At 42.9% G+C, this 25769-nt stretch overlaps 1 protein-coding gene and 1 pseudogene across 1 annotated transcript in view; both read right to left on the bottom strand.

The window, feature by feature from the left end:
- The window catches only part of MOCOS (molybdenum cofactor sulfurase), a 59670-nt gene continuing 33901 nt past the window's right edge, over positions 1-25769 (bottom strand). The window contains exons 10-15 of the mRNA XM_010362694.1: positions 20046-20124; positions 17769-17893; positions 12310-12415; positions 8881-9019; positions 2092-2196; positions 1-195 (exon numbers count right to left, since the gene is read on the bottom strand). Of these exons, the coding sequence (XP_010360996.1) occupies positions 58-195; positions 2092-2196; positions 8881-9019; positions 12310-12415; positions 17769-17893; positions 20046-20124 (692 nt within the window). The 3' untranslated portion in view covers positions 1-57. The remainder of the gene's footprint in view (positions 196-2091; positions 2197-8880; positions 9020-12309; positions 12416-17768; positions 17894-20045; positions 20125-25769) is intronic.
- Positions 4061-4181, bottom strand: LOC115895600 (annotated as a pseudogene).

Below are 25769 nucleotides of genomic sequence, written 5' to 3'. Positions count from 1 at the left end.
CACTGTAAAATAGAAATTTTAATGTATGCTAATTTTCTTTTTTTAGGAGGTTACATCCTAGTGTTTCTCAGATGCAGGTAAATCATGACCTTCCACATTCTCTTTCAACACAGGGAGCACCTGAGATCCTACAGACAGGAAACATGGAGAGGATAAATCCAATGATGTATGCATCAGGTACATGCCAAAGTTCACCTGTGAACAAAACAGCAGCAACAACAAAAGAGGCTAGATTATTTTAGCACTTTGGAGAGCGAATCTGCGCAGAGAGTAACGCGGAGTGTCAAGAGGTGTGCAGAAAATCCAAAGAAGGCTGAGGACATTGTGTGCGTCAAGAAAATAAGAACCAGAAGTCACCGGGACAGTGAAGATGTTTAACAAAAAAAATCGAACTGGGAAAAATATAATAAAGTTAGTTTTGTGATAAAAAAAAAATTAACTGTCAATATTAATGTTTCATTAAAATCAAGTCAGATCTTTAAAGACATATACTGAGACTTGATAAGTCTTATCTGTTACATAGTAGAATGCAGTGGGACATTAAAATAATCCTAACTTTAGACCCCAAAGATTCTCATCCTAAGGTGTCCTTTCCCTATGATCGCCCCACACCTCTTTCTTGCTGGCCACATCTCTGTCCCACATGCCCAGAATTTCCTGCAGAAGGACCTTCTTCCTTCTCTCAGCTCGTGACCACCACCAGGCCCATTTCCTGTTTGCTGCCTGATATAAAAGGCTTTTGGGAAGACAGTGGCAAAACTCTGCATTTTCCTTGAGAAAGAATGATATGAGTCAATTTTGCCAAATTCTCCTGAACAAGGATGGACAGCCCAAAATGAAGAGTAGGTAAGTCTGCTCAATGTTAACCATCAATGCAAGTGAGCCACTCAGGACCCTTTGGAGGACCTGACGTGCTCTCCGATCTGTTAGTTCCTGTGATAACATCTGTTGGACACCCTCATGTTCCAGGCCCCGGGCTAGGGGATTGGGCCAATCCCTTATGACTTGTGCAAATGTGGGTGAAGGGTGCAGCCTCTGCACTCTCACTGCAACTGTTCCGTAAATCTAAAATTATTCCAAAATTTAAAAATAAAAGGTTCACGCACATGAAAACTGCAGTGATGGTAAGAAACACTATTTTCATGGACCTTAGTATTATATTTGTGCCTCCTTCTTTCTTCTCCTGGCAACCTGCACGGTGCAGGCTCAAGGTTCCCACAACCCAGAAGACACAGCCTGCATTGACAGACATGCTGCTGTAACAGTCAAATGCACTACTCTGCAGGCCATTTCTATCCCATATTGGTAAGAAAACTTACATAAATCAAATCTCTATACTGTGAAACAAAACCCTGGCTTTGAAGAAACACAGGAAACGATGTAACACATTTTACCATGAATTAACTTGCCAGCTTATTATTGGAAGTAGATACAGTGTTTGCATTATTTCTGTTAATTTTCAAGAATCGCTCTATGTAGCCTGACTGCTTTACTTGGCTTCCTGGAATTCTTTGTAAACAAAAAGTCCTAACAGAAAGTATAAGCCTGAAAATAAATCTTTCTAAAGAATCAACACATTGGAAGTTCAGTTTTTATAATCTGGAATGTATAACACTTTGTTGTTTTAACCCTCAAGAAAATGAATTTCCAGGCTTAATGAATGCATTTCCAGTTTAATGAAATGTACTGACTCGTTCTATGCAGCTACTCTATTCACAGTAAGGCACTTTACTCTTCATGAGCTCTCTGTGGTAAAGAAACTAATGATCAAGACAATAGAATTACTTTACTTGGTGTTTTCTTTTTGTTTTGTTTTGTTTTGTTTTGTTTTTTTGTACTCCATATCTCTTCAACAAGATTGGAAAGAATAAAAAAATACATGTAGTAAAATAAAAAATAAGTGAGAACTTGGATGGAAAGGAAAAATAAAATGAAACTACAAACAAGGATAGGTTAATGGCAGTCCAACAGCTTTGGGTGGGCAGCAAATCCCCCATTTAAAAAAATAACTCTGCACTATTATGAACATAGTTCTGGTATTCATAACACCAGGATTGGAAACCAGGTGTCATATTTTGCAGTCACGCTTACCTTTGTTTCACGACTCTCAGAAAGTTTTTGGAAAACGTGCTGGTTTCTTTGCCCAGTTTGCTGGTCGATGCAAATCATCTGGCATCTGTGACAAGGCCCCAAAACCTGGCAGGTAAGAAGGAAAACACAGCATTGCCAAAAAAGTGACCAGAGCCTTGCACCTCAGAGGGAGGAAGCACACAGAAATGCCCAGTCCCCTAATTACGGAGAGCCAGAAAGCAGCACCTGTTCACCATCTCTGCCGGGGAAGCATCTGCATTTGTTTGTCAGCTAAAAGACCACTGCTTAAGGGCTTTGCAGAGAAAGAAAAGAGGGACTGAGAATCTTGAGCGTTCTCAGGAAATGTTGAACAATGGATTTGAGGAAGAAAAGCACTCAGTGACTGAGAAGACAAATGGGAAAAAGAGAAGAGTCGCAGGAAGCCGGGCACAGTGGCTCACACCTGTAATCCCAACACTTCGAGAGGCGGAAGCAGACCGATCACTTGAGGCCAGGAGTTCAGGACAAGCCTGGCCAACACGGCATAATGCTGTCCCTATTAAAAATACAAAAATTACCCAGAGTGGTGATGCATACCTGTAATCCCAGCTACTCAGGAGGCTGAGGAAGGAGAATCACTTGAACCCGGGAGGCAGAGGTGGCAGTGAACCAAGATCACACCACTGCATTCCAGCCTGGGCAACAGAGCAAGAAAGAAGAAGAAAGAAGAAGGAAGAGGAGGAGGAGGAGGAGGAGGAGGAGGAGGAGGAGGTTGCAGAGCCAGTGCTGACCCCTGTGAGAAGGTCATCAGAGAGAACTTTCATGTGTCAATGCTCTCTGACCCAGCAACTTCATGTCTAGGAATCCAACCTAAGAAAGGAATCAGAAGCCCAACCACAGTTGTGTACAAAGATTTATCCTCACATTATTCATAAGAGGAAAAACTTGTCAACATCATAAACTTGTTAACATCATATAGTGGAGAGAAATGGTTAAGTAAATCATGCTACACATATATGATGTATATGGCGCAGGTATTAAAATTATATCATGCAGGTATTGAAAGGAATCTATAAAAACCTTTAAATAAAATGGGGATATGTTTTTATAACTATAATAAGTAGGAAAAAATTATTTTAATATACATATCTATATGCATATATATATACACACATGTATATATCCATATGTACCCAGACCTACATGCCACACATACACAATACTTAAAGCGCATTGTTACAGTTTCTTAACACAGGTCATACCGTCTGGTGGAGCTTAAAATCCCCCATAATATAAACATAAGAAAGTATGCAGCTCAGCAATACTGAGACACTTCTTTTATTGCACATGTAAAAAGTGCAAAGGTACTTGATTTTCTTATAACCATTTTCTTCTCAGCTCACTCATGGGCAAAGACAAATTATGCATGAAATTAGAAACACTCACCTAATCTGGATGTGTCTTGGCCTGTTCCTGTTACTGGTGTGAAAGTTGCAGATACCAGGATGAAATCACTTATCAGACCCAAAGAAATTGGAGCCAGGACGGTACGAAGGCAGGGAGTTCATGCTTGCATTTCTGAGATAACGACTGTCAAGGACTTTCTAAAATAATCCCACAAGAAATTCCTCCATGTCCTTTATGCATCTCATGCTTTTCAGGATCCATGTCTTGCATGTATGCACATAGTTCTAGACTGGGTTTATCACTAGACATTCTTTAGGACTGCAGTTCAGATAAGATGTTCTTGAAGGAACATTTGCCTAGTAACAATGTCTCCACCAATGAACTGATGCCAATTCTGACTTTGAGCCTCAGGAACCAATAAATTATGTTTTCAAGCAACTTGTATGAACTTATTTTTGCCCATAAAAGCTTTCCCTTACTCTCTCCTCTTCAGATGCACCTGTGGCTTGCCATAGCTAGGCATCCTAGTTTATAATCCTTTCTGTTTACTCCTGAATAAATTCATCACCTTAGGAGATTATTTTCTCTGGTGTGTTTTTTAAAATTTATCTTGTTTTTGTTTTTAATTGGGAAAAGTTTTCAATTAGCAATAATCACGCCTCAGATAAACCTCATTGGCTCTGATACTGGCACTGTACAAAGCTCTAATTTTTTTTTTCAGGTTGATGCTCACATTCGGGCACTGGGTACTAAACCAGTGGAAATATAGGCTCCCTGTGGTACCAAAGTCAAGATTCCCAAGCCACGTAAGCACCCAGAACATGCTGGAAAGGAGCTCTACCAAGGACTTGGCAAACCTGTGACCTCTCCAGATCTCATTTCCTTGACTAGATCCTTGGCTGTATTTGGTGAGAACTATAACAGGGATACAGGGACTCAAGCCCAGGCCTGGCACTTGGTCATGCTCAAGAGTGGAAACTATCACTGTTATACACAAGGATCCCTGCAGTGGAGCGAGGCTTTTGTAACACCACAAAGCTGTGCCTCGAGGAGCCAGTGTGGCTCTTCGTTTCCTGCACCCTCTTACCTCTTCGCCTAGAAAACAGCTGATGCATAGGCCCAGCTCCTGCAGAAAGGAGGCCAGGGCCCTGAAGCTCACACCAGCCCCAGCCTCTAGCAGCCACCCGACAGGCAACACCTTCTGTAAAAATCCTGTCACTTCAATGAAAGACCCTCTTAGAACAGGTTCTCAAACTAGCAGAAGAAAGGGCATTTTCCAGACACTATTTTCTTTTACTTTTTTTTTATTTTTGAGATGGAGTTTCACTGTTGTCGCCCAGACTAGAGTTTCGCTCTTGTCACCCAGGCAGTTCCCTACAACCTCCACCTCCCGTGTTCTAGCGATTCTTCTACCTCAGCCTCCTGAGTAACTGGGATTACAGGCGCCAGCCACCACACCCGCCTGATTTTTGTATTTTTAGTAAAGACAGAGTTTCACCATGTTGGTCAGGCTGGTGTCAAACTCCTGACCTCAAGTGGTCTGCCCATCTCAGTCTCCCAAAGTGCTGGGATTATAGGCATGAGCCACGGCACCCAGCCACAAACACTATTTTCAAACACCAATGCAAAGAAAACAATTTCTTAAAACATCATCATTTTAAAGCTTCTTTTCTGGTATTCTTAGCAACTAGTATTTTAAAAACTTGTTTACTAGCATATATATTCATTAAAAAACAAGTCAAACAATACAGAAGCTTGAAGAATTAAAAGAGAAAGCACTCAGCAGCAGTGGTACCCCTCTCTCCATCCATAGAAGCAGGTGCTGCTCATGTCGCTGCAGACCATCCCAGGACATCCCAGATTGTCCCAAGCCATCCCAGACCATCCCAGACTGTGGCATGTGACTGCACACAACTGTGTATGTATGTGCACCTGTGTAAATAGACTCGCTGGGATCTCAGAACCCACTTGGGTTTCTTTTTCAATTACTCTGCAATATGTAAGGACATCCTTCCACATCAGGACATAGAGAGCCACCTCATCCTTGCATTTTGCAGTTTTCACAATGGATGGCCTGGCATTCCATGGGTTGAAACACCTAGTTCTTCTCCTTTGAAGCCATGTGAATAGTTTCTAATGCTTTCCTGTGATCAATAATTTTGCAATAAAGGCCTAATTCACATAACTCTCTTTCCTGTTTTTTTTTGTTTGTTTGTTTGTTTTTTGTTTTTGTTTTTGTTTTTTGTAGTATCAATCTCCCAAAATGAAATTACAGGGCCAACAGGAATAAAAAATATTTATGACTTGACAACACCCAGTAAAAAATTGTTTTCCAAAAAAAAAAAAAATTTGTTTTCCAAAAGAGATGTGCTAGTTTCACTGTAATTGCTTCAGCACTGAGTATTATCATCAACAAACATCTTTTGAGCATTTGGTTTTTTTTTTTTTTTTTTTTTTTTTGGAGACAGGGTCTTACTCTGTCACCCAGGCTGGAGGGCAGTGGCTTCATCATAGCTCACTGCAGCCTTCATTTCCCAGGCTCAAGCAATCCTCCCACCTCAGCCTCCTGAGTAGCTGAGACCACAGGAACGTACCACCATGCCCGGCTAATTTTTTTTATTCAGTAGAGACGAGGTCTTGCTATTTTGCTCAGGCTGGTCTCAAACTCGTGAGCTCAAGCGATCCTCCTTCCTTGGCCTCCTAAAGCACTGGGATTTCAGGTGTGAGCCACTGTGCCCAGCGAAGCATTTACTTTCTTGAAAGGCACAGTAGTGCCAGGCGTGGTGGCCCATGCCTATAATCCCAATACTGGGAGGCTGAGGCCAGCGGGTCTCTTGAGCGCAGGAGGTTTAAACTAGTCTGGCCAACATGGTGAAACCCTGTCTCTACCAAAAATAAAAAATTTAGCCAGGTGTGGTGGCACACACCTGTAGTCCCAGCTACTCAGGAGGCTGAGGCAGGAGGATTGCTTGAACCTAGGTGGCAGAGGTTGCAATGAGCCAAGATTGCACCACTGTACTCTACCCTGGACAACAGAGTAAGACTCTGTCTCAGAAAAAAAAAAAAAAAGAAAGAAAAGAAAGGTGCAGTATTAACCATACCTTACGCTCTTCAATGCTTGCACTGGACTAATGTATATAGGTATCATTGATTGACTGATTGACTGACTGACAGGATCTTGCTCTGAGACCCAGGCTAGAGTACAGTGGGGCAATCTTGACTCACTACAGGCTTGAGCTTCTGGGCTCAAGCAATCTTCCCACCTCAAGGAGCTGAGACCACAGGCGCACAACACCACGCCTGGCTAATTTTTCTTCTGTGTGTGTGTGTGGAGAGACGGAGTCTTGCTATGGTTGGTAAAAGTATTTTTATACTTATTTTAATACTTGTATTAGCATTTCTATGGGATAGATTTCTACAAGTGAAATTATTGAGTCAAAGGGCATGCATATTTTGATTTTTACTAGTTGCGGTCTGTTAAGAAAGGTGACCTAAAGAAAGCAAAGCCTGCTAAGTCATCTCAGGAAGGTTCCTTAAAGAGTCTTCCTTGTATTTATGTCTCCAGATATCTGGAGAGGCACAGGTGCTACTGTTGCCAGATAAGTTTCTGAGAGTAATCTCAGTCTAGTTCTAGTTCTCTTCCCTTTTCTCTTTCTTTTTCTTTTCTTCCTTTCTTCCTCCCTCTCACTCTCCACCTATCAGATAATGTATATTTAGTGTCTATTTTATGCCCAGCAGGATGTGAAACAGTAGGCATTTTTTAAAACATGGCAGAGACACAGGGATAGAAAATAGGGAAGAGTAAGTAAGGATGGAGGGATGAGGGAAACAGCAGGAGGGCTAGTGCCAGAGATGGGCTTGTGGGAGAGAATGTAGGAGATAACACAGATTGCTCGTCAAGGGGGAACAACTGCCAGGGTAAGAGGAAGTCTAGGGAGTTAAAAACATTGGGACATTTTCTTGTGCCATGAAATTTATATCCTGTATCCCAGACCTCTAAAATTCTTTAATAAAGACTCAAATGACTGTTTACTGCTTTCCTAGATGTTAGAGTAGTGTTCCTTCTGAGTGCACAGCCTGAATACAAGGTAGCTCATTATAGTCAGTTTATACCAGTGGCTAATTACACTACTATAGGTTGAGTACTCCTTATCCAAAATGCTTGGAACCAGAAGCATTTTGAGATTTTTTTTTAAATTTTGGAATATTTGCATTATATATCTCTGGTATACTTACCAGTTGAGCATCCCTAATTCGAAAATCTGAAATCCAAAATGCTCCAATTGTCATATCCTTTGAATGTCATGTCAGTGCTCAAAAAGTTTTATATTTTAGATCATTTCAGATTTCAGATTTTTGGATTAGGGATGCCCAGCCTGTATTACAAAAATAATTTCAGCCCCCACTAAAGAACAGAGCACATTCTCTGGCATTAGATATACCTTATCTCTCCTGTCCATTTCTTCCCTCAACAATTACTGATTGAGCACTGACCCTGGGCCAGTGTCGTTCAAGGACCTAGAGATACAGCAGGGAATAAAACAGACTTGGCCTCACCCTCCTACACACTGCAAGAATAAGCAGAATGTGACCCTGCAGCAGGTCAGGGGCATCCTTTCCAAGAAGGTGACATCTGACCTGAGACACTTGGACAACATGCCAAGCAGAAGGGATGGCAAGGGCTAAGGCAGGAAGGGTGGCTATTTAGGGAGCAGAGAGAAGGTCACTGTGACAGAGGCAGAGAGGGAAGGGGTAATGAGCTCAGAGACAGTGGCAGCATGGGATCTCATGGGGCCTTGTCAATCATGTGAGGAGCACAGATTTTAGCCTAAGACCTTTTTCCTCTTTCTCATATCTTTGAGGCCCATAACAAAGGTTTTGGGAGTCCAAAACCGGGGAGAGAGGACATCCTGGTGGCTTTGCCTCTGACAATCTCCTTCCCAGCCACCAGCAAAGGCAGAAAAAGGTGAAGCGTGTGGAGGACGGGGTGGCCATGGGCACAGAGGCACCGCCAGGCTTCTGGGCCTCCCTCCACAAGCTCCAGACTGCCACACAGTCCAACAAGTTTCAGGAGGATGACAGTCTCATGACATGAGCATTACAAAAAATCAGAGTTGAAGCCTAGACATAACGACAGCATGGAGGCAGCATGAAGCCCTCTGATGGGTCACACCTTCTGTGGCTTGTGTGAAAGTGACTGCTGCCATCCTCTTGGGGAATAAAGGATGGATTATTCCATGGGGTGTCTCAGAAGGCTGAGCTGACATAACCTCCCACCAAGATTTTGTAGTTAAGAGACAAGGACAGGGAGGGAGTCCCACCTGCAGCTATTCAGGTCTGGGATTGAGGCCAATCTTCACTGACAACCCTGGAGGAAGGATAATAGAACTTCCCCAAACTTACCTGGAAATGCAAAGAACCAATTGAAATCTCATCCCATTTCTCTTCTTCGAAAGCCCTTTCTCCATTAATAATAATATTGGCACGAAAACGCAAGCTGAGATCCTTCACTGAGAATAATTCCTGCTTTCCATTCTCATCACTGTTTAAGGCAACCAAAAAGAGTAAGTAGGGGGAGGGTGGCAGATAATCACACCACTGTAATAATTCATCATGCCTGCCATGCAACACCTAACTTCATCAGCTCTGCTGTGGCCTGTGCCCTGAATAATCAGAACAGACTTTTACCATGAGTGCAAGGCCAAGAGACACACATCTGCTAAACAGGCATCAGGGCCTCCCCTGGGATATGGTCCCATCTCTAGTGAGAAGCCCACAAGAGCCAGGCAAAGGGTGAGCAGATCTTAGCTGAAGAGATGAAGGACTTTGGAAATCAGAAGAACAGAGCTCCAGTGAAGAAGAACTTCTGAGAACATACCAGTTCTATAAGGTGGGGCGACATAAGGCATTTGAAGACCTGTCAACAGGCTTAATGATCAAAGACCTAAAAAGCACTGAGATCTCACTCCCTTCCCCCCTCCCTTCTTTTCACAGGTGTTGAGATCTCACCCCTTTTCTCAGGTATTAAAACATTATAAATAAAGAGGACAGTATTTCCTAATTTCCATTCTAGTTGCGGTTTTAACTAACATCTGCTATTTTTCTAATTCCTTTTTTTTTTTTTTAACGAGACAAGGTCTTGCTCTGTCACCCAGACTGGAGTGCAGTGGCACAATCTCAGCTCATTGCAGCCTTGACCAGGATCCCAGGCTCAAGTAATTCTCCTGCTTCAGCCTCCCAAGTAGGTGGGACTACAAGCATGTGCCACTATGCCCAGCTAACTTTTTTTTTTTTTTTTTTTGGAGATGGGGTCTCACTATATTGCCCAGACTGGGTTTGAACTCCTGGGCTCAAGTGATCCTCCCACCTCAGCCTCTCAAAGTGCTGGGATTACAGGTGTGAGCCACCATGCCTGGCCTATTTTTGTAACTCTTGTTTATTTTTGTAATTTTTATTTATTGCCATAAGGTTCCAAAAAAAATGGCCCTCTGCACCCCCCACCCCCACCCAGAAGAATGCACTGAAAATATATCTTAAAACTTCTCCGACAAAAGAACACATTCTGTATGATCCCACCATATTAAGTTGAAGAACAGGTGAAACTAGCTATGGTGAAAGAAGTCAGAATAGTGGTGACTGTCAGTGAGGTTGACTGGGATGGGGTATAAGGGAAGTTTCTGGAGTACATTCTTAGCTTGATCCAGGTAGTGGCAGTTGCTGGTAAAGTCCCAAAATACTTAATGTGTTTATCAGCAGATACTTTGCCTCAGTCACCAGAAAAAGGGTGGCTGTTGGCCGGGCGCGGTGGCTCAAGCCTGTAATCCCAGCACTTTGGGAGGCCGAGGCGGGCGGATCACGAGGTCAGGAGATCGAGACCCTCCTGGCTAACACGGTGAAACCCCGTCTCTACTAAAAATACAAAAAACTAGCCGGGCGCGGTGGCGGGCGCCTGTAGTCCCAGCTACTGGGAGGCTGAGGCGGGAGAATGGCGGGAACCCGGGAGGCGGAGCTTGCAGTGAGCTGAGATCCAGCCACTGCACTCCAGCCTGGGCCACACAGCGAGACTCCGTCTCAAAAAAAAAAAAAAAAAAAAAAAAAGGGTGGCTGTTGTACCAGGAGATTGATCTGAAAATGATGGTGCATGGGTGTATACATCTGTAAAACTTTATTTAACTGTGTACTGATGATTTTTGTATCTTTTTGTGCTTCAATAAATTTTTAATTGCTTAAGTTGGTGTGGGGTAAATGCTCAGGCATGGTTAGAGTATGCCCCAGAGACAGAATTGAAAGACTATGGGATTGGGAAGGAGGAGTCCCAAGGTTATATCCCAATCCCCTTTGAATGGCAAACAATGTATGAAAAGCCAGAGACCAGGATACCTGAGTCTGGTTTTGCCACTTACTAAGGGCAACTCCCACAACCTATGAGGACTACGGTTTCCTCATCTGCAGCAAGAGGGTTAGCACTTTTCCAGTCCTGAAATCCTTTGATTCTGGATCAAATCTGGGTTATAAACCCTCAGTTTGGGCTTCGTAAAAGGGCATGTTTTATGTCCAAAAGCTATCGTGGTTAACATGTGCATGATAGAGTCTCTCAAATTTGCAAATAATGCACAAAGAAATACCTAGCAGGGGACCCTCGTTCTGCTCTTGAACCACCTGCCCAGCAGGCCCGCCCTGCTAGAAACCAGATGGTAGGGAATGTGGGCCCTCCTGGTAGGAACTGGGGTTGCAGCAAGCCTGTCCCCACCTCCTATCTTTCTACATCAAGAACCCCAAAAAACTGCATACCCACTTTTTCCAGGACTCTGGATGCCTGAGGAAAAGGGTCCCTCAGTGCCAGGAGAACTCAGTGAATACCCAGAGAACATGCGACTGCATCATACTTTTGCTCCCAAAGACAGCAAGCTGGGCCACAGTATGAGAATGATGTTGTATGTTTTCAACAATGGCTAGAAACAAGAATGACTACAAATAGCCCACCCCTGCAAAGGTGGAGGAGGTGGCCTTAGTCAGCTTTATTAAGCTGTATTTGTATGTCTTTGCAAATATGTATGTGTGTGTACTTGACCACGTGGCACATGACAGTCACAGGACCCCCAGTTCACAGTGCTGTTAGGGGTGAGCCACTAACACAACACTCATCTCTGGCCTGTGGACCAGGAATGAGGAGACCATCCCAGTCATCCTGTGGCATGAGAGCTGGGTGATTTTTCCTCATTGCCTGGCTACGTTGGGACTTCAGTTTGCTCTAATGAACAATGAGAGGGTTGGCCGAACCATGACCCTTTCTGGAGCTGACCTCTTAACACTGTTAGGGTCCTTGGGAAGGCATCAGGTGGGAGTGGGCAGGGAGGGGTGCTAGTTCCATCTGTGGCACATCTTTCAAATAAAGCGTGCCTGCAGTTACAACTTTAAAAAGGTTTCATAACCACTCTTTTTTAGCCTTTAAAATGACTGTGTGAAGTAGGGCAGAGATCCTTGGGGACAGGGGACAATGGGAGGGTGGACAATAAAAGTTGGCCAAATGGTGGCAGTTCAATTAAAACAAACATTAAGAAATTGAATGATTAAAAAGTGAGAGCTAGGGGTTCTCCGTTAACCGTCTTGAGGATATCAAAAATGATCTTTGTAAGATAAAAGATAACTCTCTATAAAGATGAATGGAAGCTGGATGAAAGGGACCTGCTTACTTCTCAGGGCCTCAGTTTCTCATCTGTAAATGAAGCAGGGCTGAACTCTCAGATCTCTCCTCCCCAGGTGGGGGCCAGGCCCTGCTCCCAGTGGCAAATGGTTATGCTTGTCTGCTAGTTCCGAGGTATGAGGTCTTACCTGGTGTTTAGTTGCTGGTGAAGTTCCAAAATACTTGATGTGTTGATCAGCAGATACTGTGCCTCGTTCACCAGAGAAAGGGTGGCCATTGTACCAGGAAGTTGATCTGAAAATGATGGAGTATTTAAGAGAAGAGTTGCTTTCTCAGAATGCCAGTGAATCATGTTTCCATAGACTTGTATTTTTTTAAAAGGTAGAGACTATTTCTACAAAGGAAAAAAAGTGACGCCCTGGCAATAATAAAAATGTCCTAAGTATGGTGCATATGTCTCAATACAGAGGGAAAGGGAGATCCCAGAATACTGTTTAAAATAACCTGGAGAAAATAACAATAAGGGCTGGGCACAGTGGCTCAGCTCTTTGGGAGGCTGAGGTGGGAGGATTACATGAAGCCAGGAGTTCGACACCATCTTGCCCAACAAGGTGAAACCCTGTCTCTACTAAAAATACAAAAATTAGCCAGCCGTGGTGGTGCACACCTGTAATCCCTACTACTTGGGAGGCTGAGGCAGGAGAATCGCTTGAACCCGTGAGGCGGAGGTTGCAGTGAGCCAAGGTCACACCGCACACTGCACTCTAGCCTGGGTGACACAGCAAGACTCTGCCACAAAAATATTTAGAAAACTTAAAAAATAAAACAAAAAATGCTGAGATGAAATTGTTCCAGCAAATTAGACTTGGAGGCAAGACTTGGAGGAGGAAGGGTGATGGCAGGTGCGTCCTTCCCCAGGATATGACGGAGCAAGGCAGAGAGCCTTGGTGAGGGCAAAAGGCCCAGGGAGAACTTCTGAATCGAATCAGGGAAAAGCTGTTTGCCCTTGGGCAAGTGCCAGATATTGACTTTAGAAATAGATAGTAAACATTTAAAAACTACTAAAAGGGAAGGCCAGGTGCGGTGGCTCAGGCCTGTAATCCCAGCACTTTGGGAGGCCGAGGCGGGCAGATCACCTGAGGTTGGGAATTTGAGACCAGCCTGACCAACATGAAGAAACCTCGTTTCTAGTAAAAATACAAAATTAGCTGGACGCAGTGGCACATGCCTTTAATCTTAGCTACTCAGGAGGCTGAGGTAGGAGGATCTCTTGAACTCGGGAGACAAAGGTTGCGGTGAGTTGAGATCACACCATTGCACTCCAGCCTGAGCAACAAGAGTGAAACTCCGTCTCAGCAACAACAGCGAAACTCCTGTCTAAAAAAACAAACAAACAAACAAACAAAAAACTACTAAAAGGGGGACGAAACTATTGAAAGAAAATATTAAGTGTATTCAGAATAGCTGGCACCCCATCACCCGGCTGCCATCTCCCTTTGGCAGGCCCAGCATCGCTATCATTATAGATGAAAAGGTTTGCCCGGGCCAGGACCTACTGAGCTGTCTCCAGTATCAGGTGTGTGGACCCCAGAGTAGATGCAAACGGATACTTTTGAGAGAATTACCCTCCAGATCTGCCACTTGCATATATGCTCTTTGCTAAAATGGCTCTGCCAGAGTAGGGAGGTGTAATCCCAGCCCTGTCCACAAAGACCCTTCCTCTTTCACAGAGGAAAGGCCAACGTCTCCTAAGGCACACTCCCTCAGCGACCAACAACCTCCAGGGTAGAAGACAAAAGCCCCATTCAAAACCCTGGAGTCTGAGCTAAGAAAATAAAAGGCTCTAAAGCCTGGGCCAATGATCCTCCTGTAGGCCAGATGGATTCCAATTATTTGCTGTCCACAAAACCACAGGACCTAATTAAGTTGTCAAGTGACAGATGATGAAAGGCATTTCAATCTTAGAGCCCAGTGCTTCGGTCACATACTTCAGAAGAAATGTTTGAGTGACAGTGCACTAACGAAACCCCTTTCCGTAGCCCTTTATTTAAGCTTCTCAGAAGAGACCCGAGGCTGAACACCAGCTATTCTGGCCATGAGTGACAGTCATTCATGGGAGTGGGAACCAATGGCAGGGTGCCCAGCCACCTCATTAAGAGACTTATTTTTGCTAATTTTTTTCTTATGTTTAATAATTATTTTTCAAAATTTATAATATACTTATGTTGCTTTGATCAACTATGTACTACTACAAATTACGGGCTGGGTGCAGAGGCTCATGCCTGTAGTCCCAGCACTTTGGGAGGCCAAGGTGAGAGGATTACTTGAGCTCAAAAGTTTGAGACCAGCCTGGGCAACATGGGAGAAACCCCATCTCTATTAAAAAAAAAAAATTAAAAAAAAAGAACTCAATCCACAAGAAATTTTCTAGCACTTAAACTCTCACAATCACAGTAAACTTTAAAAAAATGTTTATCCATGTCAATTTATATACACATTTTAATTTCACAGAAGTATGATAGGGTAGTAGTCAATAAAAGATTTCCAAGTACAGAATATATAACACTAAGATAAAATTCTGTTGAGGACATGGAAAGGAAATACAAGTTGAAGAAGGAAAGGGAAAGAAATAAAAGACTGACCACTAAAAGATAGTACATTTATATATATATATATAATATATATATGAAAAGGAAAGAAAGAAAACTGACCATTAAAGGACAGTTTGTTCTCTCTCTCTCTCTTTCTCTCTCTCTCTATACACACACACACACACACACACACACACACACACACACACACACATAATGTATTTTGTAATGAATACTCATGAGATTCAAATTGCTATGGTTTAAAAAATACTACAGTATTGAGATTCTATTGGCTATGTTGAAAAGAATAATGTACGAGTTCAAATTTAAAATGACAATGTTTACAATATGCTGGAAATCGTATCCTTTGTAGCTGTTTAAACTATTTTCAAAATTTAGATGACAATGTAAAAATGTATGAGTGAGGAATATAGTTTTTAAAAATCCTTCTAAGGTATACCAACTCAAAAAAACTGTTTCAAGACCAGTGACTGAGACTGCCAGAGAACATGGCACCCTAAGGGGCATCCTCTAAGTGTAAGTAGTCACAAGCTGACACTCCCTGATTCTGCATCGTGCAGGGAGCAGGAAGACAGGCTTTCTTCTTTCCTCTGCACCCACCACCTTTGTTCCACCAAGGCCCCATCTCCCACCAGGACAGTCCCAGCTGCCTCTCACCTGTGCCTTTACTGCCTGAGTTTCCCACTCAACGCAGCCCCCTCGCCAAGTCAGGGCTGACTTTCTAACATAAGCAGTGTTACGAAGCTTCTCAGCTTAGAATCCTCCGGTGAGTCCCGCAGCCACAGATAAAGTACTACTGACTCCTCAGTAGCACACTCGTCCCTTCTTCCCATCTGTCCCCCATCACTCCCCTGCTCACGTCTGACCCTCTAAACCCTTCTCTGAGCCCATGAATGCCAAGCCCTGCCACGCTGCTCCCCAGTAACCATCCCGCCTCTGTCTGCTTGAAAAACTCCTACTCTCCTTTTAAGACGCACCTCCTCCCTGAAGCCCTCTGTGACTCATTCCAGGTGTAGAGGATTCTGCCCTTTGTGTAAACCTTTATTACATCTCTTACATTGTAGTATCGCTGTCTGCTGGTGATTGATCTCACCAACCGAGACCCCAAAGGACCAGGACTAAGGCTTAATTATCTCAGCCAACCTCCTGAAAACCAAGCAAACCCCAGCTAGGCCATGGGTGCTATGAATGATTGGCACTTAGAGATTTCACTGCTGCTCTCTTCTCCAGATAATTTACAAGGGTGGTGTGCAGGTCCTGACAAACCCCACTCCTCTACCCCTGGAAATGCCTATTTCTCTCTCCCCTTTAATCATTTCTCTAAGCTTATCCATAGCCCAAACACCACCAACTTCAATAAAATGAGTATAAATCTATTCCCCTTTTCTATCACACAGCAACTCAAATGCTTAACAGCTTATGGCATGAAAAATCATCAGAACTTTAAAAAGTCTAAGTACATTACATCTTTTGACTCCTCTCTATAGCATACACTTTTAGGGATTTATAGGTTAAACTATGGAGGGCTGCCTTAGACCCAGTTTTCAGTCCATATATGGTCAAATGCTATTAGTTTGGTTTATTTATTTTATGTTTTAGAAACATAAAACATAAAATATTACTGTCGGCCAGGCTGGAGTGCAGTGGTGTGATGATAACTCACTGCAGCCTCGAACTCCTGGGTTCAAAAGATCCTCCCATCTCAGTCTCCCAAGCAGCTAGGACTACAGGTGCCTGCCACCATACCTAGTAATTTTTTAATTCTTTTTGAGACAGAGTCTCACTTTGTTACCCAGGTTGGAGTACAGTGGTGTGATCTCAACTCACTGCAACCTCCACCTCCCAGCCTCAAATGATCCTCCCACCTCAGTCTCCCAAGTAGCTGGGACTATAGGCATGCACCACCATACCTGGCTAGTATTTGTATTTTTTGAAGAGATGAGGTTTCATAATTTTTGTATCTTATTTTGCAGATACAGGGTCTTGCTATGTTGCCCAGGCTGGTCTTGAACTCCTGGGCTTAACAAATCCTCCCTCCTCGGCCTCCCAAAATGCTGGGATTGCAGGTGTGAGCTACCACACCCAAACTCTAAATGCTATTTGGATTACAAACTAGTTCTTCTGGAAACTGATCACTAGGCCAGGTAATACATGAACAAGTTGGTAATCATCCATTGATTCATCTAGCCATTTATTGAGCAACTATACGCCAGGTGCTATTTTAAGCATGGGGGGACAGCACTGAAGAAAACAAGCAATAATCCCTATCCTCATAGAGCTTACATCTTCTAAAAGGAAAACAGAACAAAATAAGTGAGCAAAATAAATAGTCTGAAAGATGTGAAAAAAAAAAGTGCCACTGAGAAAAATGAGACAGGGAAGATTGCTACGTTGCTGCAAATTCAGGTACAGGGTGCTGTTCTGAAGAGGGTTGCCAACCAGCCTTCCCTAAGGAGGTGACATTTGAGCAGACACAGGAAAATGATCTTTTCCGCACATCTGGGACTGTTAAAAGTACTTTCATCTCTACTGCCTCACTTCATTCTAACAATGGTTTATGGTGGGAAAAATTGCCGAAACTTATAAAAGTCTGAGGAGCTGAGGTCTATAGAAGTTGAGGTGCCATGGGGTTCAAGGATTTACCAAGGTCACACCATTGTTTGGTGTTAGAGCTAAAAGCTAGCAAGCCAGATTTCCTTGCTTCCAGATCCAATCTGAGGACATAGCAAGCTATTAGGGGTTTTATTTAATACTATTGGATTAATTGTGCTTTTGAACATGCAGGAGTGAGGCCAAATGTTTGGGTAGAGGCTGGGCAGCTGGCTTTATGCCCTCCTCAGCCTCCTTAAGAGGATCCTGGAGCCCACTTCTCCTGCTGACCTGGGGCTACTGCAGCAGGTTTCTGCTAAAGGCTGACCACCCCTGCTTTTGATACATGAGCAAGTCACCCGTAAGTGCAGTTCATGTGCTGTTTTGATGTGTGCAAGGGTAAGCCAGGGTTCCTGTCCTCTAAGAACCAATTCAAAATGTAATACCGTTTCCATGTTTCTTCTTTGCGTTCCTTTGAAAGTTTGAAATTTGTTTGATCAAATGACAAGGACGGCCAAAAAATGTTGACAACCAGCTTGAAATTTTTTCTCCACAATCATAAGTATTTACTCTGGCAAAAGAGAGAGAGAAAGGGTGAACTCTTATATAATATTTATTTAAATGATAATCTAAATTGCAAAAAGTTAGATTACAAAATGAAATAAAACAAAACATTGCATGAGTCCTAAAGAGAAGGAAGCCTGAAATGTCAGATGCTGCAAGGAGATTTCCAAGGCAGGAAGACCTGCTCTCTGGGGCTTGTGTGAAGCTTTCAGACCAAATAAAAAGCTTAAACATTTCTCCTGGAAAGACCTTTTACTATTAATTATTGACACAGAGAACCACAAAGCTTAGAATTTGAGAACTTCCAGAGTGATATGTTGCTTTCAGAAGCCCTTGAACCCAGAAATGTGTCCTATTTTTTCACTATGGGCCTGATTGAAATATCTTCTCTCACATGGACTGACGTGTTTGGTTTGTAAAATGAACACTGTGCCTGTGGGTTACAGATATAAGTACTGCATTTATCAATCTGGTGTTTGAAAACTCAAGAATCCTCTAGAATTTTGTTATCCAAAATTTATTGTTCTGACTGAAAACGTGCTAAATGGATGTGTAAGTTGGTGACATTGGTGCAAGTACTGGCGAGAAGATGTAGAGTGTGCTTCACTCTTTATCCTCCAAGGTGGGGACCAGTGCCCAGGATGCTCCACTGTGTCAAGCACAATCATCACATCATCACCTTTGTGCTTTCCTGGGGGTATAGCCCTTCACACTCCCAGAGTGATCCTCTGCCTATCATCCACAGCACTAATGACTGGGGTCCAACTTGGATGTAGTTTTAGCATTTAACATACCATTTCCTGCCTTGCATGATAGCATATGTTCAGGGCAGTGCACAAAGATGTGCATGCAATATGGTTTGATACCATGCAGTATCACCATCTACTGAGCACAGACCTACCCACTAATGAGTGCATTGTGTTAACTGGTAGGCAATCAGCACTTTGAAAGCTTTTTATTATACATAAATATTTAGTGAAGTGTTATACAGTTAACTGTTTTAGTATGTGGGTGGAGGTGAAAGGGGAATTGGTTGGGGCTTAAGATAGGATAAATTTCCCAAGATTGGAAAATTTGCTATTCCACATGTATTCAGGTACAGATAAGATTAGATAAAAAGGATTGCAGACATTTGATTTGTTCAATAAAAAGACTTAGAAACATGTACAATCAACAAACAAAATAGCAATGCTAGTACATTCAACCCCACTTTACATTTCCTAGAATTCAGTAGATGATTTATCATCAGCAACCCAGATTAGATAATAACCTATAATATGGGTATATAATCTGTGAGTTATCACCTGAAAGCTAGGCTTTAGAAACCTGAGAGATGTCTTGATAACCCCCTAACCCCCAGCCTCCTTATCCAATCATCAGCTAGTTCAGGTTATTCTATTTCCAGAATATATACCTGCATCTTCCTGACTTTCTCTCTGACCCTGGTCCAAGCCTCCATCTTGTCTCACTTGTGTTGCTAACACAGGTGCTTATGTGGCCTTCCTGCTTGCACCCCATCCACCTTCCAACCACTCCACAGGCACCAGCCCGTCTTCTCAACATGCAAATCAGGTATTTTCCCTCCCCATGAAGCCTCCTCTGGAGTGTTGCAATGCCCTCCAGACTGTTCCTTCTGCATCACCTTGTCTTCCCACCCCACACCATCCTCTTGACACTGTCCCAGGCTCTGAAGGGAACAACATGGGCATTCCAGTGGGAGGGACTAAAGATCAATAAACAGATATATATTAACTTGGAAACAACAAAGGCAAAGGAGATGAATACAACAGGGGAAATGGAGAGGGAAGGGCTGGTTTCTGTGGGTAGTCATGTGGCCCTCTGAGAAAGGGGCTTTTGAGCAGACACCTGTTGGAGTTGAAACTGACAGAGGTGAGAGAACAAGCCCTGTGGAGGTATAACTAGGGGAATAGCACCAGGCAGAGGGAACAGCAAGTGTAAAGACCTGAGAAGGGAGCATGCTTGGGAGGTTTGAAGACCAAAGAGCCAAGAGTGTAGTTAGAGAGAAGCATGCGAGGGAGAAATGGGCAGCAACTAGACTGAAGGGTAGCAGAGGATAGACTGCATAGGGCATTATTCTCTTCCCCCTCTTCATCAGCCTGTCAATAAAGCTGAGATTTTCACCTGCTTCAGAGTCTCACCTGTCAGCACAGACCCTGCTTTGGTGAATCTGAGTCCGTTCACTATTTTCCTCAAGAGGCACCTCTATAGGCTCCATCCCTAATGAACAAAGGTTAAAAACAAATTTAACATTGTGTAAAAACAACAGCTACTTGACTTCAAAATATACTACAAAGCTATAGTAACCAAAACAGCATGGTGCTGACATAAAAATAGACACATAGACCAATGTGACAGGATACAGAACCAAAATATAAATCCACACATTTACAGTCAACTGATTTCTGAATTGGAGCAAGAAGAGTTCTCTTCAATAAATGGTGCTGGGAAAAGTAGATTACCATATGCAGAAGAATAAAACTAGACCCCTATATTTCACCATATACACAAATCAACTCAAAATGAATTAGAGACTGAAATATAAGACCCAAAACTATGAAACTACTAGAAGAAAACATCGGGGAACTGTTTCAGGACATTAGTCTGGACAAAGAATTTTTGGATAAGACCTCAAAAGCAACAGCCACAAAAGCCAAAATAGAGAACTAGAATTACAGCAAACTAAAAAGCTTCTGTACAACAAAGGGAAACAACAGAATGAAGAGACAACCAACAGAATGAGAGGAAATGTTTGCAAAGCATCCATCCAGCAATGAATTAATAACCAAATATATAAGGAAATCAACAACTCAACAGTGAAAAAAAAAGCCAAGTAATTCAATTTATTTTAATGAGCAAATAATCTGAATAGATATTTCTTGAACAAAGACATGCAAATGGCTAATCGATATATTTTTTTAAATGTTCAGCATCACTAATCATCAGGGGAATGCAAACCAAAACCACAATGAGAACTTACCCCAGTTAGAATGGCTATTACCAGAATGACAAAAAAATAACAAATGCTGTTGAGGATGCAGAGAAAGAGGAACTCTTACACACTGTTGGTGGGAATGTGAATTAGTATAGCCACCATGGAAAACTCTACTGGGGTTCTTCAGAAAACTAAAAATAAAAATACCATATGATCCAGCAATCCCACTTCTGGGTATTTATCCAAAGGAAAGGAAAATCAGAGGAAAAAAGAATGGTGGATAGGAGACAGGACTAATGTACAGCTCCCAGTTAGATGGACAGAGCAGCATGTAGAGACTCACACTGTGAACTTTTGCTCCATGAACCACTGCAGGAACATACCTGCAGTGTTCCTGATAAAACTGATAAAATTCACAGACACTTTGAAAGAAGCAGCTTGCTGCTCCAAACATCACAAGATAGCCAAAAATTTGAGTTCCCAAAGAGTGAGAAGGCAAGAAGTTGGCCTCTGAACACACACCCTCATTGAGGAACCTGAAAATCCAGATCACAAGAGAAAGATTTAACCTTACCTAGAGCTGAAATGGATTTAGGGAGCCGAGCAAAATATAAAAGTAGAAGAGGCAGTGGGAAGAGCCCTGTAGGGACTCCTGGTCCCCAGCTTGAACCCCAGGAAAGCCATTCCTGGACTTATCTCACAGGGGTCCTTGGGGATGGGAAGGCAGCCAGTGGAAATGGGGAAGGGCCACAGGGTGAAGGAAGTTCCTAGCTTGACTTTGTAATAATTTTAACTGAGCACAAACTTTCCTAAGTAGAATCCAAAGGAGGAGACAAATGGTAAGTAAAGATACAAGCGTAGAAGCTGCAGCCATTGGTCCTGACTGGCAGGGAGGAGCAAGGCCTGAGAGCCCTGTTTGCTTTCTCAGCAGGAGACTTGTAGCCTGGGGCAAGATCTCAACCCTGCTTACCAGATGCCTGTACGGAAATCTCAGCGCAGCTGAGGAGGCACAGTGGGAGTGAGACTGACCTTGCTGCCTGTGTGGGAGTTGGGTGAGGTCTGTCACTGCCAGCTTTCCCCCATGTCTCTGGAGACCTATTTGACACAGCAGAAATGGCCAAAATTTCCCTGGGAACATAACTCCATTCGCCTGCGAACCAGCCCCCCACCCCCAGAGTGGCCACAGCAAGTCCTGCCCAAGGAGAGTATGATCTCAGACCCACCTAACCTGCCTCCACCTGATGGTTTTTCTCTACTTGACCTGATAGCCAAAGACAAAAGATATGATCTCTTGGGAGCTCTGTGGCCCTGTTCATTATCTGAGAAACCCAAGTACCTATCCTAGCCAAGGCAAGGCAAGATTATATCCCCCTTCTACTGCTGCAGCTGGTGTTCTCTTGAAAGCACCACCTTCTGGCTGGAGACCAACCAACTCAAGCCATTACAGCAACTCGTAAGAGAACAACTCTGCTCCAAAGAAGGAGAAAACAACAGCTCATTCCACCACCTGCAACACCCTGGCTAACCAGAGGCCTGAGTCTGTCCATGTGACAACTTCACTGCTAACATAACCAGCATTCAAGAAAACCGGCGCACTAAACAAAACTACAGCCAAGGACTAAAACCAGTGCACTAAAACAAAACTACAACGAAGGACTCCCACAGAGTCCGCTTTACTCCCCTGACACCTTCACTAGAGCAGGTGCTGTTATCCATGGCTGGAAGACCTGAATGTGAATCATATCACAGGACTCTTCGCAGACAGTTCTTAGCACCACCCTGGAGCCCCAGAGTTCCGCTGAGTGGCTAGAACCAGAAGGGCAATAACAATCAGTGCAGTCTGGCATTTTAGAAGCCGTATCCATACAAGAAGGGAGAGAGCACAACATCAAGGGAGCACCCCTGGGACGAAAGAGTGTGAATAGCAGCCCTTGAGTTCCATATCTTCCCATTGAAACAGTCTATCCAAATGAGAAGTAACCAGGAAAGTCATTTTGGTAATATGACAAAACAAGGATCATTCTAGCTCTCCAGCAATGGATCTAAACCAAGAGGAAATATCTGAATTGCCAGAAAAAGAATTCGGAAGATTGACTATTAAGCTACTCAAGGAGGCACCAGAGAAAGGTGAAAACTATTTTAAAGCAATTTTTAAAAATGCAGGATATGGATGAAAAAGTCTCCAGAGAAATAGATATCATAAAGAAAAGATGATCACAACTTCTAGAAATGAAAGACACACTTAGAGAAATGCAAAATACACTGGAAAGTTTCAGCAATAGTATTGAAAAAGTAGAAGAAAGAACTTCAGAGCCCAAAGACAAGGCTTTCAAATTAACCCATCCAACAAAGACAAATACAAAATAATTTTAAAAAATGAACAAAGACGGCCGGGCGCGGTGGCTCAAGCCTGTAATCCCAGCACTTTGGGAGGCCGAGACGGGCGGATCACGAGGTCAGGAGATCAAGACCATCCTGGCTAACACAGTGAAACCCCATCTCTACTAAAAATACAAAAACTAGCTGGGCGAGGTGGCGGGCGCCTGTAGTCCCAGCTACTCGGGAGGCTGAGGCAGGAGAATGGTGTAAACCCGGGAGGCGGAGCTTGCAGTGAGCTGAGATCCGGCCACTGCACTCCAGTCTGGGCGACAGAGTGAGACTCCGCCTCAAAAAAAAAAAAAAAAAAAAAAATGAACAAAGACTCCATGAAATTTCGGATTATTTTAAATAACCAAACATAAGAATAATTGGTGTCCCTGAGGAAGAAGAGAAATCTAAAACTTTGGAAAACTTATTTGAGGAAATAATCTAGGAAAACTTCTCTGGTCTCACTAGAGATCTAGACATCCACATATAAAAAGCTCAAAGAGGCCGGGCGCGGTGGCTCAAGCCTGTAATCCCAGCACTTTGGGAGGCCGAGACGGGTGGATCACGAGGTCAGGAGATCGAGACCATCCTGGCTAACACGGTGAAACCCCGTCTCTACTAAAAACTACAAAAAACTAGCGACGTGGTGGCGCCTGTAGTCCCAGCTACCCAGGAGGCTGAGACAGGAGAATGGTGTAAACCCGGGAGGCGGAGCTTGCAGTGAGCTGAGATCCGGCCACTGCACTCCAGTCTGGGCGACAGAGTGAGACTCCGCCTCAAAAAAAAAAAAAAAAAAAAATGAACAAAGACTCCATGAAATTTCGGATTATTTTAAATAACCAAACATAAGAATAATTGGTGTCCCTGAGGAAGAAGAGAAATCTAAAACTTTGGAAAACTTATTTGAGGAAATAATCTAGGAAAACTTCTCTGGTCTCACTAGAGATCTAGACATCCACATATAAAAAGCTCAAAGAGGCCGGGCGCGGTGGCTCAAGCCTGTAATCCCAGCACTTTGGGAGGCCGAGACGGGCGGATCACGAGGTCAGGAGATCGAGACCATCCTGGCTAACCCGGTGAAACCCCGTCTCTACTAAAAAATACAAAAAATTAGCCGGGCGAGATGGCGGGCGCCTGTAGTCCCAGCTACTCGGGAGGCTGAGGCAGGAGAATGGCGTGAACCCGGGAGGCAGAGCTTGCAGTGAGCCGAGATCGCACCACTGCACTCCAGCCTGGGCGACAGAGCCAGACTCTGTCTCAAAAAAAAAAAAAAAAAAAAGCTCAAAGAACACCTGGGAAATTCATTGCAAAAAGATTATCACCTAGGCACATAGTCATCAGGTTAGCTAAAGTCAAGATGAAGGAAAGAATCTAAAGAGCTGTGAGGCAAAAGCATCAGTAACCCAAAAGGAAAACCTAACAAATTAACAGCAGATTTCTCAGCAGAAATCTTGCAAGTCTGAAAGGATTGGAGTCCTATCTTCAGCCTCCTTAAACAAAATAATTATCAGCCAAGAATTTTGCATCCAGCAAAACAAAGCTTCATAAATGAAGGAGAGATAAAGTCTTTTTTAGAAAAACAAATACTGACAGAATTTGTGACTAACAATCCAGCACTACAAAAAAAAAAAAAAATGGTAAAAGAAGTCCTAATCAAAATACCATCATTATTATTCACAGAACTAGAAAAAAATGATCCTAAAATTTATATGGAAACAAAAAAACAGCCCATTTAGCCAAAGCGAGGCTAAGCAAAAAGAACAAATCTGAAGGCATCACATTACCCAACTTCAAACTATACTACAAGGCTATTTTTACCAAAACAGCATGGCACTGGTATTAAAAAGCAGGCACACAGACCAATGGTACAGAATAAAGAACCCAGAAATAAAGCCAAATATTTACAGCCAACTGATTTTTGACAAAGCAAATGAAAACAAAGTGGGGAAAGGACATCGTATTCAACAAATGCTGCGGAGATAACTGGCAAGTCACATGTAAAAACATGAAAATGGATCCTCATCTCTCACCTTATACAAAAATCAACTGAAGATGGATCAAAGACTTAAATCTAAGACATGAAACCATAAAAGTCTTAGAAGGTAACATTGGAAAAACCCTTCTAGATATTGGGGTAAGCAAAGAATTCATGACCAAAAACCCAAAAGTAAATGCAACAAAAACAAAGATAAATAGATGGGATCTAATTTAAAAAGCTTCTGCATAGCAAAAGAAACACTTGGAAGAGTAAAGAGACAATCCACAAAGTGAGAGAGAATATTTGCAAACCATGCATCTGACAAAGGACTAATTTCCAGAATCTATAAGGAACTCAAAATCAACAACAAAAAACAAATAATCTCATCAAAAAGTGGGCTAAGGACATAAATGAAAAATTTTCAAGAGAAGACATACAAATGGCCAACAAACATGAGAAAATGCTCATCATTACTAATTATCAGGGAAATGCAAATCAAAACCACAGTGTAATACCATCTTACTCCTGCAAGAATGGCCACAATTTAAAAATTGAAAAATAATCGATGCTGGCATAGATGTGGTG

This window comes from Rhinopithecus roxellana, chromosome 21, assembly GCF_007565055.1.
Source record: "Rhinopithecus roxellana isolate Shanxi Qingling chromosome 21, ASM756505v1, whole genome shotgun sequence".
NCBI lineage: Eukaryota > Metazoa > Chordata > Mammalia > Primates > Cercopithecidae > Rhinopithecus > Rhinopithecus roxellana.
This window is presented reverse-complemented; position numbering and strand designations above follow the sequence as displayed.